General features: G+C 38.1%; 1 protein-coding gene across 11 annotated transcripts in view; it reads left to right on the forward strand.

Moving 5' to 3' along the window:
• The window catches only part of mybpc1 (myosin binding protein C1), a 32,983-nt gene that overhangs the window by 7,334 nt on the left and 8,639 nt on the right, over positions 1-17,010 (forward strand). For 3 of the 11 annotated variants that reach the window (XM_075471635.1, XM_075471641.1, XM_075471643.1), the window contains 24 exons: positions 1,025-1,072; positions 3,358-3,399; positions 3,879-3,914; positions 4,546-4,656; positions 6,020-6,168; positions 6,280-6,397; positions 6,498-6,549; positions 7,214-7,270; positions 10,388-10,554; positions 10,676-10,808; positions 12,458-12,466; positions 12,659-12,783; positions 12,884-12,989; positions 13,217-13,383; positions 13,474-13,639; positions 13,712-13,818; positions 13,913-14,049; positions 14,281-14,440; positions 14,538-14,642; positions 14,721-14,909; positions 15,488-15,622; positions 16,302-16,469; positions 16,607-16,695; positions 16,777-16,972. In XM_075471635.1, the coding sequence (XP_075327750.1) occupies positions 1,025-1,072; positions 3,358-3,399; positions 3,879-3,914; positions 4,546-4,656; positions 6,020-6,168; positions 6,280-6,397; positions 6,498-6,549; positions 7,214-7,270; positions 10,388-10,554; positions 10,676-10,808; positions 12,458-12,466; positions 12,659-12,783; positions 12,884-12,989; positions 13,217-13,383; positions 13,474-13,639; positions 13,712-13,818; positions 13,913-14,049; positions 14,281-14,440; positions 14,538-14,642; positions 14,721-14,909; positions 15,488-15,622; positions 16,302-16,469; positions 16,607-16,695; positions 16,777-16,972 (2,772 nt within the window). The remainder of the gene's footprint in view (positions 1-1,024; positions 1,073-3,357; positions 3,400-3,878; positions 3,915-4,545; positions 4,657-6,019; positions 6,169-6,279; positions 6,398-6,497; positions 6,550-7,213; positions 7,271-10,387; positions 10,555-10,675; positions 10,809-12,457; positions 12,467-12,658; positions 12,784-12,883; positions 12,990-13,216; positions 13,384-13,473; positions 13,640-13,711; positions 13,819-13,912; positions 14,050-14,280; positions 14,441-14,537; positions 14,643-14,720; positions 14,910-15,487; positions 15,623-16,301; positions 16,470-16,606; positions 16,696-16,776; positions 16,973-17,010) is intronic. The other 8 variants (XM_075471637.1, XM_075471644.1, XM_075471642.1 and 5 more) reach the window with 6 other exon arrangements.

Below are 17,010 nucleotides of genomic sequence, written 5' to 3' on the forward strand. Positions count from 1 at the left end.
CTTCAGTAAAAGTGCATGTTTTTACCCCTCTTGCTCTTAAGCTCAACTACTGAAATAGGACCTAAAAGTAGAGCTCATGATTTCAAATGCCCACTACAGTCGCTCAGCAGCATGGCAACAAAAGACCCTTTTTATCCTGCTTTATCCAAAGAGCCATAACTCTTATCTCCCTGCTAAGAATGCTACAGACTTCAATCACTCTGACTGACTGGAGCCATGCATTTGAACCGTCTCTCAGTCCAACTCTCGCTTTTAATGGTATGCAGAAGTCAATGAAATAGAAAATATATATATTTGCACTTGCATTCCGGGTTTTCTGATGTCTTATTATATAAACAGTGATTAAGTTCAGAGATGGTGAACTAAAGGTGATACAATTTATGTGCAAGGTGAGTCATCAAACTCGATTATCAATTCTACAATTAAAACAAAAAAGAATGTATAGAAATATCAACAAAGTAAGACAAAAAATTGCAAATAATGTAAATACAGTTTTAAGAAAATCTTACAAAGTCACAATTTTCCATGTACAGTAAGTTCAGCTGTAATGAGTGAATTTCAGAGTAACTGTCCAAATTCTGAAATAAGATGAGGCTCGAGTTCTAAAACTGATATTCTTTGAAGTTAGACACAGTTTACTTGGCTTCGTCATGAGACTCTTTTTGAAAAGAATTGCTGCTTTAATACAGAATTTTCTTTGACACACGTGTGAGTGCGTGGGTGTGTACTGTTGTACCAGAGTTGCTTGTTCTTTTGCTGCTGAGAACCTTGTGACACTGGGAAGAAAAGCTTTGGCCTTCCACACAGCTGTGTTCCTCCACTTTTTCCTCTCTCAAGTGTTTTATGTGTCCCAAGCCCACTTATTAGTTTTTTTGTTGCATGTCATTATTAATTCAAAATCTCATCTGGCATGTAATTGGTGGCCTTGATGGCCTGATATCTTTGTGTCTTCTTTGCCTGCCAGTGATGGACTTTGGTATATTTTGACAAGTGGGCGTATCTGTCAATTACACCTTTATTGCAGATGATGATAATGCTGCAATCACTACCCCATCCCCAACACCCCAAGCAGGTTGGTACCCGTAACAACCCTAATTTCCTAATTTCCCATCTTTTACCTCCTCCCACCCTCTGAGGCAGCTCATGAAGCACTCAACCGAAATCATGCTCAAATCAAACTCTTAACACCACCAAAAAACTAAACCATTTTCACAATAGTTTCTACAGCCAATTCAGCAATGTGGCCGTAGGGGTGGTGATATTAGTGGGCTCTATCTATTGCTTGCCAACTGACAGAGATTTTAAAAAAAAAAGCAAACAAAATTAGATGTATTGCTCATCCCACATAGCTGGTGCCTTGAGCAAAAAAGACACTGACAATTTTGGAATGTTCTATATTCATATATATTAAACAAATAGGTTGCAGTGTGAATATGCATTACAATAGTAATCTGTGTCTAATCAAACCTATGAATAATCAGGAATACAATGACATGTTCATGCAGGCAGATACGACCATGCAACCTTGGTGGTCATGAGAGCAACTATGAAGAGTAAAATGGCATCCATGAGGGTGATAGTTACATTTTAAAACTAATGTATTTTAGCCCGATGAAGGATTGTCTTCTAACTTAACGAAATTATGTTGTCTAAACCTAACCTGAAAGTTCCAAAAGCATTTTAGTAAAGCGTTGTTGTGTTTTTGACTGAATGTAATTAAAAAAACAGTTGTCATATATCGGTCTGATGTGGGAATGCTGAGTCAAATGAGACAAATCCCACCTGCCAATTACAAGGGTGGGTGATTTAGAGAATGTCATTGCAGAATTTATTAGAAGGTATGAACCAACAACCTATATTGTATTATCCAATCCGTGTGGTTTATTTAAGCTGCAAAGTTCCCATCTAGCTCTCTACCTTATGCTTGCTTTCACTGCCGCTGCCGCCCCTCAACACTGTATAATGCCTGCTTTTTCAGTCCATCTACCACCCCAGCATCCACTTGTAGGCTCTGGGACAAAATTTCACTTCTCACTCTAACACCAAATTGAACTTCAATCATGTTCTTTATAAACATTTTTAAACATTTATATCACACTTGAGTTGTCTGATAAAAATCTTATTTCTACATAAACAAGACAATTCCTAAAGAGTAATAAGCTATCAAATCTGGCATAGCTCAGCATGGTGTGCAATGCCTCCTTAAAAAATTGGAGGAAACTAGAAAAGTGGTTGAAAATAGAAGAAGATGAAAGCCTGAAGCAATATCTGTGGCAGATAAACTCTATCTGAAAGTTATGTCCTTAAGAAATAGGAAAAACCTTCAGTTGATCCATCGACTGTTCAATGAAGCCTCATCAGAAATGGTTTCCATGGAAGGATGGATGTCAAGAAGCCATTCTTAAGGAAGGGAAACAGGGAGAGAAGGCTGAGGTATGCCGAATGACACAAGAAGTGGACTCAAAATCAGTGGCAACAGGTCTTCTGGAGTGATGAATCCTCCCCAGAGCCCAGATGTCAATATTACTGAAAAATATAGTGTGGGATTATTTTGATAGAAAACCGAATAAAAGGCAGCCAACATCCAAAGAAGAGCTAAAAAAATAAATCTAAAAAACTTTAAATTGGGGAGTAAATAATCTGCTAATATCATAGGACAATTCTATGAGTACACACAATAATTTGAAAAGGAACATCTATGTAACGTTTCTGCAAAACAAACTAATTCCGCTTTACATATTCATACCATGATTTATTCTTTCAAATAATATCAAAGAGTTTAGAAACGCTGTATTTTATTCAGTAACATTATTCTATTTGTGGGGGAGCCGACACAAAATCTTTTGGTTGAATTAGGATGACGCTAATATCATTGGGCCCAAAATTCCAGAGCATCTGGGTACTTAATGGAGAAAATATTTTTATTCATTTGCATCACTGAACAACTTTAACTTGTGTTTGAGATCCCATCCTTTAATCCAGTTTTTCTACATATACTCATGCTCTTAACCTTTATACTTTTTGTTTTGAACTTCATACATTTATCTTTTGTGTGCATTTTTCAGATTACTTTTCTAGTGCAGCGTTTTATTGCTCCTGTAGTTGTAAACGTGCGACAACATGAAATTTAACTTTATTCTGAGTGACTTTAAAATATACATCTCAGTTTTACTTATAAAGGTGAAGATTAAGTGGTTGGTTGCCCAAGTGAACATTAGATGAATAATCTACTAAATGACAAAGTAGAGCTAATTCTGGAAGCCTTTCAATGTTGCACAAACAATATTTATCTAACTATCTATAATCGTTGACTTTATTCTGATTAATTTAAATTATAATTGTGCTTTTTTTCCACAGAGGACACCGATTCAATCAAGACACTCTCAATTGAGCTGCCTAGTAAGATCCCTCCATTAAACCCTAGCATCATTTTAGTTTCACTGACCAAAGTGGTAGCTTAGTCTAATTCAGAATGACCAAGTGTCTGAATGTAGGAAACACGATTGAGATATGTTTAATCCGATATTTTGTGTGATAGTTGAGAAGTTAGCTTTTCAAAAAGTTGGACATTTCCTTGCTAACAAATTAATTAACAAAATTTACAACCCTTTTAACTTAAATTTGTAGGTGTTCACGTTCATAGTTTTTATGGGTTTTTCCCGAAACATAAATTCGAATTTATAGTGGTAAATCCTAAATATTTGAAATTCTAAAAAAAATAACCATCTATTCTTCAGCAAACACAATGCAGAGACTTCACATCCCTGCTTGTATATCTGTAACTGCTTGTTTGTTTAACATTTTATGCGTGTGCTTACTTCAGTGGACTTTACAGTATTATTTCTTACAATATGCTGTAAATTTCTTTTTTTGTTTAGATGATAGCGTCCCTGCCACGGGGAGAAAAGACTCAGGTAACAAAATAGTAAAGGCAAAACAGGTATACTTTGCTCAAATACTATGATGGACTAAATTTAAAAAAAACATCTTGAAATGTTTTTGCCCCAACTCCCTACCATGAATGACGAAATGGAGCTGTTGGAAAAATCTTTTTAATTTACATCAGAGTTAAGGATAAATAATACGAAGGAACATTTGATACTAAAGTTTGTCAGTAGACAGGTTGCATAAGATGGTAAACCAGACTACATGATCTAAATCCAACATACCTGGATCTGGCAGCAGTGCAATTCATCAGGACTCAGACTCTAATAATTTCAAAGAAGAGTCGAGGATCCACAAAATGAAAAATTTGGAAAAGTTTATTAGTATTCCTAATCTATGTTCACATGTCTATGTTACCATTGTCTCTTTCATGCTTTCCATGTTGCAAAAAGCTGAGATTCTGCTGCTGTGTGACTGTTGAGAGTGCGGAAAAGTGTACAGTTGTTTTAGTTGTTCTTTCTGTCTTTGTAACTCGGGTCTGGAATGACAAAAAAAATTCAGATGTGATGCGAAAGGTGGGTTTCGAACTCCTCACTGTATTATTCTTAAAAAGGGGCAAAGGAGAGCTCTGTTTTATATTTGTTTCTCCTCACTAACCAGTGTGGTCTCTGGGAGAGGGTCAGGCTCCTGAGGATGTGGACAAACTTATTGACAACCTACCACTGTCCACCTTGCTGATTGAGAAACCCCAGAGTGGAACTGTCCCTGTGGGTGAGTGACCAAACACGGCAGAAGAGTTAAAGAGGGAAGGTAAAGGAAATGCATCGCTGTAGTTGTATGGGTATTGAAGAGACAAAGTAGAACCCAAATTCCAAAAAAAGTTAGGATTAAATGTAAATAGAAACAAAATGAAATGATCTGCAAATATAATATCAATATTTTTTCACAATAGAAAATAGAGAACGTATCAAATGCTGAATGTGAGACATTTTACTTTTTCAGGAGAAATATGAGATCGTCCTAAATTTGATGGCAGCAACACATCTGCACAAAAACGTTGGGACAGGTAACAAAAGGCTGCAAAAGTTAAAAAAAAACAGCTTAAGGAACATGTTGCACAGAAACACTGCTGCCTTCTCTGGGCCAAAGCTCATTTAAAGTGGACTGAAGCAAAGTGGAAAACTGTTCTGTAGTCACACGAATTGGAATTGAAAAATAATTTTTGGATATCATGAACAATGGGTCCTCTGGATTAATGAGGAGAAGGACCATCTGGCTTGTTATCAGCGCTAAATTTAAAAGCCTGCATCTCTGATGGTATGGAGGTGCATCAGTGCTGATTGAACTGGCAACTTGCACATCTTGAAAGACACCATCAACACTGAAAGGTCTATACAAGTTTTATAACAACATCTGCTCCCATCAAGAGTACATCATTTTCAGGTAAAGGTCTTGCACATTTCATAAAAATAAGGTTAAATCCCATAGAATCCTATTTCAGACAAAAATGGGACAGCATTCCTCTCCCAACTGGTAACTGGTCTCCTCTGTTCCCAGATGTTTACATAGGAGGGCGTGCTAAACAATATATTTCATGAAATAGTAAAAATGTCTTGAAGACACGGAGTGCACTTAATTATACATGATCATCATATCTAATAATACTTGAATATTCATAGAATTGACAAGTTTATTCGGCGTAACAATGCAATGATGAATGCCACAATTTCAAAAAATGTTGTTCACCAAACTAACTTCCTGAATGGAGACATACCTTTTGTAATAAAAGGTATTGCAGAAAAAAAAAACCTGAAGTGACCCTTTAAAATGGACCAGATCAATCAGTCATCCATCATTGTAAGACACCATTTTCCCTGTTTTTCAGCAACCAAACCTGTCTCTCTCATTTCCCTACATGCACATTTAGTTGATGGAGCTTTGACACCTCTTACAAACAGCATGAAATGGATGCATCTTCCTTTTTTATGGTAACATTTGCATTACATAGAAACTCGTAGCTCCCAGCTAGCCGACAATAAACCCTGTACGCTGAACACAGTGGTAAGAGCACATGTCGCATTCTGTCTGCAAGGGTCTCCAGTGATCTCTGTGATCATATTTTTTGTGTCCAAAGGTGGCGACATCAGCTTTGTTGCCAAGGTGGAAGCGAAAGATCTTCTCCGCAAACCCACTATCAAGTGGTTTAAAGGGAAATGGATGGATCTGGCCAGCAAGACAGGAAAGCACCTTCAACTTAAAGAAAGCTTTGACCGACTTACCAAGGTATAAACCTCTACAAACAGCACTGCCATTAGGAATCTGTAAATTGAAAATCATCCCGTTTCACAACATTCATGCTCCTTCACAAATTCTGGTGTAACACCCTCTTGACAGGTCCACACTTTTGAGATGCACATCATCAAGGCCAAAGATAACTATGCTGGAAATTACAGGTGCGAGGTGAGCTACAAGGACAAGTTTGACAGCTGTTCCTTTGACTTGGAAATTAAAGGTTTGTCACAGAAACATAGTAAATTACCATGGCTTAGACAAAAGAATCAAAATATTTACAGGCATATTATATTAAACATATAATTGTTAATGTTTTACAGAAGCTGAAACGGGCTCACATAGTCTTGATATTCGATCAGCTTTCAAAAGAAGGTAATAAAATGAACAACAATGAGACATAAGCTGCAACCATTACAAATTCAGTATTCAACAGTATTTTCTTTTTTCAAGGTATTTATTTCAGAGAAAGAGATTTTTAGTTAAATATCTACTTTCCTAAATACCTCCAAGAAAGAAGAAAAGAAAAATACCTTTCCCTGTGGTGCAGCAATGAACATTTCTTCTTCAAGTATTATTACTGAATGATCTATATCTGTCTGACATGCTGGTTGTAATAATGTCATTTACCTTTCCTCAAGGTAATTACAAATCAACCACTTGATTCAATGTGTAATTAAAGGCCAACACTTACACTTTAAATCTCCATCCAAACAATGTAAAGCAATGCAAAGCGTCCCGGTTCCATTGCATTATCACAATGTTGCTGTTTAGTAATGTTTCTTCAACATTGCAGAAACATTGTGGCAATATATCCTGGGACAGCTCTTGATGTGTGTTACACAAACCGCCTTGTTTCGAGCTTTTATCCAGAAAAAAGACAAAAAAGGTTTCTGTGTAAGCACAAATCGTGTTAGCCTGGAGCTAATGTGTCGATTGACATCAGAGCCATTGCTTTGTGTTGCTCTTCTGACATTGTTTTCTAGTGCCTTTTGCAACTCTGATTAAATCTTCATTAATCTCTCCTTGTTAACAACAGCAATGAAGGACAAGAAGATGCAGGGGAGCTTGACTTTAGTGGTCTCCTTAAACATAGGTGAGAATCACATCTCAACCCCAAGTGGATTTTGGTTTTTTCATTTTTTTTTAAGCCCCTTTTATGGAGGTGCCTCTTTTCCTCTTTGTTTTTCACATCCTTTGAAAAACTGTTTTAGCCCACGGTATGAGTATGAAGTACACTTCAAGAGATCAGTAATAATAGTATAACAGAGGTTTTCAAATTCAGGTACTGAGGGTGCATGTCATAACAAATTCACCCATGTTAAACCAAAAGTTATGCTTTATGTTCTTCCAAATTTGTCAGGCCGCTTTGTCCTGCTATTATTCCGCAGACATGTCTAAGCTAGCCAAAACCTTCAAGTCACTCCTGTTGAACTGTGATGTTTAAAGTCCACATATATGTAGGAAATGTGGGAAACAGGGCTTGTTAGAGGCAATTCAAAGTTGAAAGTAAATAATCCACAATAATGGAACTTCTAAAAAAAAATTCTAACTAATAGCTATGTGATACTGCAGCAGCTTTTATCATACACAGTTGTCAGTTTTAATACTGGCTCAGGGCATTAAAATAATTTCGAAAGCAAGAAACTATTCAACAATCAACTTCTATGAGGAACTCTATAAGCCAAGTATTCTTGCACTGCAGCAGCTGGCCCTCTGAGTGGCCTGGTTCCAGTGGCTGTGAATGCTGACATTGCAAACATAAAGTACAGTTACATGCACAATTGAGGTGCACTAGGCCATTCAACTGGACCAACGTCTTTGTCTCAGTATACATCCGCAGGAGTAAAATCGCCATTGACTGAAGTATGTTAAGGCATTCTTCCACTTCTAACTTTCCTTCATTAATCGTTTAAAATCTACTTATCTCACATAGCTTTAAGCAAGATGAAGAGATAAATAGGGAAATTACTCTTTTTTTTTAAAGAGTAAATTATTTACTCTCCTGGGAGACATGCCTCACAGTTTGAAAACCTCTGTTATATAGCAAGCTGTGGTGGCTTAAAGCAAACCCCATGATGCATATTTGGGATACAGTGCAGGATTTAATTGTGAGGACAAACACACCAAGTCAGTGACACTGTTCACTAGAGAAATTCCACATTTATTTTGGATTTGTCTCTTCTTCTCCCCTACATATTCAGAAATCAAAGGTTAGTAGAAAGAAAACCATAGGTATTAAAACGATTAGACCTTACTGCAGGTGAGTACTGTAACCCTGTAAAGTACCCAGCATGACTTGTAGCTCTAGGAATTGGACGAGCAAGAGTGTTGGCCTCCTGTAGTGCGGTAACACTTTATTTTAAGGCAGCATTTCTAACTGCTAATTCAGCGTCAGTAATGATGGAAATGGGCCTTGTATCATTTACATTTCGAGGTGACTGTTTGTCATCGAGCTGTGAAGTCAAACAGCACCTTTACCATATGAAGCAAAGAGCACAATTTTGGATCATTACTGATGTGCTAGCGGGCCACAGAGAAATGATGCTGTAGAATAGTGTTATCACTACATTGTCATTTATTTAGAAAAATAAAGCAAACATCACCATGTTTATTTCAGCCTTCTTCATATACGACTGAAAATAAACAGATGAGAAACACAAGCATAAAACGGAAAGATAATTCACGCTAATTATCTCCGACCTTTCAGGCATTTGGAAAAATGTCTTTGAAAGAAAGCTGACTGACTGTTCTTTATTTTAAAGACACTCAACATGTTTATTAACCAGCATCTTACAAATGTAACATCCGCTAATGTATAGACACTTTCATCATTTAACAGTGTCAAAGTATTCCTGAAGTGATGACTGAAACCGACAACTAACAAAGGGATGGGCCAGTTCATGAGAGTGATATTGTCAAAAATCCTCTTAAAAGCTTTGTTGCAGGTTCTCTCTAAAGCCTTGCATGCTGCATATCAGCATATTAATAAACGAAAAGGTTTAAAGTTACAGTGTGTTGAATGAGCCAGCATTCCTCTCAAAAGAAATTTTCTTGCTCTGTGACTGCTATTGCGTGCTGCTTTAATCCTGATGAAAACCTTTATCTTTCACTTTTATTTTTATTTTTAAAAGAACACAAACCAAGATTCATATTTCACTTCTCTTTAATACTTACTCTTCAGTCCTCTATGCATACTAGAAACGCGGTCATCTGGGTGGCCCCAGTAACAAGAAGATCCTCTCGTAAACTAATTTCAGAACAATAGATGGTAACCAGAGCTGAGTTTGATGATATATGGAACTCAAATTTACCCTTAAAGCTTCTCAATATTATATCACTTATTGGGTCCTAAGGAAAAATTAGGCTTCACTCTTACCTGGATTTACTTTTTCATATTTTTATTTTTAATTTTTGAAAAAATTCTTTTTAAACTTCTGAAAACATATTTCGGCAGTAAACGAGTATCTTTAATGTAATACAACCCCATTTCCAAAAACATTTAAAAGCTTTGAAAATCTCAGCTCGGTGGCTTCACATCCCATCACATCTAGCTGTGAAGGAATCATTTATGAAGCATATAAAGATTTTAGAGGAAAACGCACTGTCACACTGATTAAGTATTTTTCAAGGGAAGTCTTGCTTATTTCAGCAAGATAGTGCAAGGCATTCTAGACTCTTCTTGTTTTTTTAATGCACGAGTTTAGTAATACATGCAAAATCAAAATGGCCAGTCTGTAGTCCAGATTACCTGAAATATTTGGTGTAATATGAAATGAATTTGTTTTATATTTTTTTATTTGGAAAGATGTGAGTTAGATGAGATGTGGTGCATTTGGAGACATTCTCTTTATTCCCACTTCTTTTAAACATGTTGCTAGTATGTATTTATTAGCATCATTAAACTTTCCCTTGCTCCTAAACAAAAACTTCAGCTTTTTTGTATTAATAGTGCTGCTACCATGTTACCATTAACATGCAACTTCAGAGTCAATACTCAAAAACAGCTCACTCTGCCCATCTCTTTGTGCGACATGTCCTGAGGAACCACTGAAACTAGAACGTCACTGGAGGAAAATTTGAAAATAAACAGTAATTGTAAAGTGAAGTGGTTGTAAAATTCCATAGATTAATGAGTTGTTCCTCAGAACACGTTGCAAGCACCAGCATATGACTCATTCTCACAACATTACCTTGTATCCGGCAACACTAGGGAGCACAAACAGCAGGATGATGCTCCAGAAGTAGATGTGTGGGATATCCTGAAGAATGCCCGGCCAGACCAATACGAGAAAATTGCTTTTACATACGGCATCACAGATCTGAGGGGTCTGCTGAAGAGGATGAAAAAGATACCTAAAGAGGAGAAGAAAAGTGAAGGTAGATAAATCAACATTTGCACATTGCCAAATATCGTTTGGTGAATATTTTACATATGTTTCATCATAAGTCAAGCTTTACCTCAATACAGACTCTTACTAACTACTGCTGTGACTTTAAGCTTTTGCAAAGAAGCTGGATTCAGCATATCAGGTGGATAAAGGCGGAAAGATCCGCTTGGTGGTTGAGCTGGCCGACCCCACAGTTGAGCTGAAGTGGTACAAGAATGGACAGGAAATCAGGCCCACCCCCAAGTATGTAACAACATTATCCTCGTGCTTCGGTTATTTGTCCTCTTGGGTCCAACATTGCACATAAAAAGGCACAAAGGACATTTTCTACCCAATTACATAAAATGCCTTTAATTTTTAGCAGTATATATTCTTTCAATCTTCGAATCACCTATTTAAAGCACAACGGTTCACACATTTCATTCCTCATACAAAGCAATTAACGATTTCACAGATACCAAATTTTCCAGCAGAAATAATTTAAATTCATCAGTGTAAGACAGTACTTCACACACTTTGCATCACCCTCATAATTTTGTGGTTCTCCTCCTCATGTGCAACCTAGTCTGTGAACTATTGGCAGCTGAAGTCCAGTGAACAATGATTCTCTTAACTCTAATGTGGGTCGTATGTGATTATAATGAATTTGCATGGACATGTGCAGTAAAAGGACCCAAGTCTACATTTGGGTGTAAATGCATTGTATGATGTCAGCTGTTGTCTTTAATTGCCATTAACAATCATATGTCCTATTCTACGCAGGAAAAAGGTGGTACCTCCTTCACAGGTCTTTAACCAAGTCTGGCTTTGGGACAGTTTTAACACTCGGAGCATTGTACATATATGTGGGATAAACATAACATTATTTGCTACATGTTAAAATAGGATATTAAGCATGACGTGCTATTATAATTACTATTTTCACTGCCTCTCAGTCACATATCAATCCTACCATTCCATTCTTACTCCAACAACGTCACATGCTTCCATTTGTTAGGACAGCCTGGAGTCACAACTCAACACAAAGGGTCAGTGAAGTCTTAAGCGTCAGTGAAATAGTGTGAGACAGTGAAACTGTGTATTCATTTAAAGTGCTTTAGTGACATGAGGCTGTATATTATAAACTAAATTGCTACCTTGTCCTAAAGCCGGACAAGTAGTATTGATACCAAAACCAAACCACATAGCAAGTGAATTTAAAAGTAAAGACAGAGTGAAATGAAAACAAAAAAGAAGATGAAAAATACAACCAAAAAGGTTTTTTTTCATGACTTGTAAGTCAGTTTGAATGAAAGCGTCAACTTAACCACTGTAGAATAAGAACATCATCAAAGTTTCACATGTACTCCGATTATAAATAGTTGATCCCGTCAACGGGTTGCTGTTTGTAAAGGAAAATGAAGAATGGATGAGTTGTGCAGCATTTTCAGGGGTTAATATCAACTTTAAATTTTAAGGCAGTGATCCAGGAATTAAAAAAGATTTATGATTTATGATTCAAAATGATTTATAGCATCCCATGAGAGAGACAATAGATTTTAGGATTCCAGACTTGGTTAGCAGTAAACTACATCGAACTGTGGTTAGCCATATATGCAGTTGTTGAAGATGCTGTTCAAAGCCATCTGAAGTTAAAGCCATTTGGGAGGATATTGCTGTTTTCTGTTTTCTCCTTTGTCATTGTTCTGGAGATTTTTCTATAAAACTCTCCCTTTTGATCCTCCTCTTTGCTGTAACACTGCTGCCAAACACACACTTTACCCTTCCAGGCATGATGTCTCTCTGTCCTTGTCTACCTCTCTGTATGTGTGTTGTATCGTGGTGCTCCTTCCTGTCTGCCATAATTACTTCCTGTGCTCCGGCCCCATTCTGGCTCTACTGCTGACTTTAAGTCAAAGGAAGTAAGTTAATTAGTCTACTTGATGCTCCCTTCTTCATGTCAGCCTGATCCTGCTGTGTCTCACTTAAGGGTTTCTGAAGAATATTTGAAGCATGCTAAATGAATAATAATGACATGTTGTACACATTTCTGTTCATTTTATTTAAAAAAAAAAAAAGTTGCCAGTGATATAATTAATGAACTTCCCATTTAGGTATATTTTTGAGCATAAGGGCACACAAAGGATTATGGTCATCAACAACTGCAACGCTAATGATGACGCAGCCTATTCGGTAGTTGCAGGGGAGGAGAAATGTGCCACAGAGCTGTTTGTCAAAGGTATCTTGATGAATTATTTACTTTTTCAAAAAAGACATCTGTAAAATTCTACTAGACTATCCCAATCAACCCATTTTCATCTTTGCGTCTTGTCTCACAGAGTTACCGATTAAGATCGTTAAAGGTATTGAGCCTGTAAAAACGACAGTGAATGAGAGGATTGAGATGGAGTGTGAAGTGTCAGAGGAAGGTGCTAAAGTCAAATGGTGAGACCCATATGATGCTTTAAAAGATGCTATATACTGTGTATTTTAGAGAAGTGAAACAGTTTTTCAAGAAAACCAATCAAGAATTGGTTCCTTTATCTCTCTTTAAAATAACAATTACAAGCTACTTTAAAAAATACTAATTGCTATAACTACCATGGTAAATACTAACTGTATTGCTTACATACACCTGGGTCTCTATGTGACTATTCAAAATGCTATTACAGGATGAAGAATGGTGTTGAGGTTCCAACAGGAGTGCGTTCGAGATACAGAGTTAAGTGTGAGGGGACCAAACACTATCTGGTGATCGATGATGCCTCCAGAGATGACACTGGGACGTATTCCGTCATGGCCAGTGGTGGCACATCTGAGGCTCATGTTCAAGTTGACTGTATGTAGTACCTTTCTGTTTTTGCCATGGTTTTCATGCTTTTTCAAAGACATTTACTCAATTCTATTCTATCACTGTGCTTCTATGTAGTGAAACCCCTGAAAGTGCATCAGGACCTGCAGGATATGACAGTGGTCCTTGGACAACCCATCAAGTTAAACTGTGAAATCTATCCAGGAAACGTCCCAGGTCGTTGGTACAGGAATGGGCAGCTGATCCAGGCCAACGATCGTATCAACATTATACACAAGAATAGGTAAGACTCCTATGTGGTACTCTTGTAGGATAAACTTTTTTGATACTAACTAACATCTTTTCTATTTTTCAGGGTTCACCGACTTGAAATAGAGACAAGCTCTCTTCATGATGCAGGAGATTACACTTTTGTACCTGAGGGGTATTCACAGAGCCTTTCTGCCAAAATCCACATCATTGGTACACACACTACAGCATGCTTCGCTCAGTAGGAGCATTTTATTTCTTTCCGAATCCTTTCTGTAATTAGATAATCCAACTCAATTTTCTACAGACCCTCCAAGAGTACACCTGGAAAGCTTGAACTTCCCAGACAACACAGTCACAGTGGTGGCAGGAAACAAACTTCGCTTAGAGATCCCCATCAGTGGAGAGCCAGCACCCAGAGTGGTGTGGATGAAGGGGGAGAGGGTGAGCTTTTTTAAATTTGTCTTCTAGAGGATAAGTTTGGGATCATTCAATGCTTTTTCATGAAAAGACAAAAAACAGTAGCACCTCAGACCATCTTTTGATTACTTTTTTCAGCCTCTTGATTAGAAGGTAATTAAAAATATCAAAATATGTAATATCCCCAAACTTTAGAATAAAGTCATGCCATAGTCACAGGCCCACCACGTAACTGTAACTGTCTTATTATTTCAGGTTATTCTTGATTCAGGCCACCGTGTCCGAGCTGAAACGTCTGGCGACCAGACAAGCCTGACAATTGAGGTTACAGAGCGAGAAGACACAGGCAACTATAAGATAGTTTTGCAGAATGAGGCTGGTGAGGCCACAGCCAGTGTCAGAATCAAAATTGTCGGTAAGAGAACAAAAGTGAAATAAAAAAACAATAATTCACAGAGGCATTTGCTATATTATTTTCTTGAATGGTTAATGTGAGCGTGTGTTGCCTGCAGACATTCCTGACCCTCCTGAAGCACCTTTGGTCCCAGTCGTGGGTGGTGACTGGTGCTCTATGACATGGGAACCACCTAAATATGATGGAGCCTCACCAATATTAGGTAAGATTTCATCATGTCTATTATCAGAGCTTAAAATGATGTGTTGGTGTTAAAAAGCTTTTCGAAAACTCTCCTTAGGCTACTTCATCGAGAGAAAAAAGAAACAGAGCTCCAGATGGATGAGGCTGAACTTTGACCTGATTAAAGAAACATTATTTGAACCCAAGAAGATGATTGAAGGGGTACCGTATGAAGTGCGAATCTTTGCAGTCAATGCTATCGGTGTGTCCAAACCCAGTGAACCATCTAAAGCTTTTACTCCCCTTGGTGAGTGGCCTGAGTGTTTATGCTGCCTAGGAGACACTAACATTAGAGCAATAAGTGACTATTATCTGTCCAGGAGAGAAAAATACACTCATCTATAAGGCTTCAGTTAATCTAACAGTTTCATAATAATGGGCAAATTTTCAAAGAGTGGCCATGTGATGGTCCATGTGCCACCTGCCCTTGGTAACCCACCAACGCAGCTGTTGCCCCCTGATGCCCACCATCCCAAGCATTCTGACTGTAACCTCTATGGGACATGCAAGAGCTTTAAAGGATATTAAACATGTCTTTATAATGGCTGCCAAATCATCTGCGGATTAGAGGTTTTGCAGATCAGGTCTGTGAGAGGCTTCAATAAGAGTCCGATATGATTCAGAACACAAGAATAGATGGCATGAGCAGGGACTAATGAGATCTGACAGGGAGACTGATACCAGCCAGGGAGCAAGGCGCCTTGCTCACATGCTCATAATAACCAGAATAGATGTTTTCTTATCTCGTTCATATCCATTGTTGGAAGACACATGAGGTCAATAGCTGTGACTCTTCTGATCTCTAAAACCTTTATCTCTTCTCAGCCGTCACCAGTGAGCCCACCATGTTGGTTGTGGATGATGTCACCGACAACACAGTGACAGTCAAGTGGCGTCCACCTGAAACCATTGGAGCTGCCGGGCTGGACGGATACTTAGTGGAGTACTGCATTGAAGGAAGTGAGTCAAACTCCACTTTGCAAAGAACCCTACAGAAAGTAACACATACAACAACGCTGTTGCATTTGGGATCGCTGGTCACAATATAATTTACAGGCTTTCATCGAGAACATCGTAGCTTCCACTATATAAATTCAGCTAATTAGACAACAACCTCTATGTTTTATTCTATAAAAATAGTAGTCAGGAATTAGGATGAGAATTAGCATTGAACCGATTGGGCATGTGGTCAGGATGAACTCCAGGGGCCTCCTAGGGAAGGTGCTTCTGAATAATTACCTGGAGGAGGCCTTGGTGCAGACCCAGTACTTGCTGAAGAGATTAGATCTCTTGATTGGCTTGGGAACATATCGGCCTTTTCCACAGAGAAGCTGGAGGAGGTGGCTGGTGGGATGAATGAATTGATGGAATATAACGGTAAAATTCACCAGACATATATAACATGAAACATGCCTCAAAGCTGCAAATACCATCCACCCAAATTGCAACTAAAACTTCAATAGATCCATTGTGACATGTTAAAAGGTTTGTTATTGCAGAGCCATTCGAAGGCCAAGCTATCTGTAAATGTTTCTTTCGAACCCACAGAGCAGAACTTGGTGCAGATACAGATGTGATACACTGGAGAACATCAATTGTTTTCTTTTTTTTTTTAAATGGACCACTTTTCCGCCGACAGGTAATGACTGGGTAATATCCAACAAGGAACTGACCGAGAAAACCAAATACACCATCACTGGGCTGAGTCCCGGATGTAAAATTTTAGTTCGAGTCAAAGCCATCAATGCAGCTGGAGCCAGCACTCCACGGACTCTGCAGCACGCCATTCTGGTCAAAGAAGTTGTTGGTGAGCTCTAAGAAATATGTAATGTATGTTCAACTGCAGTTAAGCTTAGAAATGGAAACTAAGATGTCAATTAAACATTTGTTACTTTTATGAAAACGTGAAATCAAATTTTGTCCAAATCTGACACACCTCCACAGAACCACCCAAGATCCGTGTTCCACGACACCTGAAACAAACATACACTCGCAGAGTTGGAGAAGCAGTAAACCTTGTGGTGCCTTTCATGGTAAGCCTCCCACCTCCATTAATGTATAAGTCTCTAAGTAAAATGCTGCTCTAATGTTGCTCTACTCTGCTCTACAACCAGGGTAAACCCCGACCAAAGGTCACCTGGCTGAAGGAGGGACAGCCAATAGAACCTTCCCATGTTAACATCCGCAATACAGACTGTGATAGCATCATCTTCATCCGTAAAGCGGAGCGCAGCCACTCTGGGAAGTATGAGATGACAGTGCAGGTTGAAAACCATGTGGACACAGCTATTATTGACATACAAATTGTAGGTGAGTGAACTCATCAGGTCTGACAGTTCTTACAATAA

Source organism: Odontesthes bonariensis, chromosome 8 (genome assembly GCF_027942865.1).
Source record: "Odontesthes bonariensis isolate fOdoBon6 chromosome 8, fOdoBon6.hap1, whole genome shotgun sequence".
Classification (NCBI taxonomy): Eukaryota; Metazoa; Chordata; class Actinopteri; order Atheriniformes; family Atherinopsidae; genus Odontesthes; species Odontesthes bonariensis.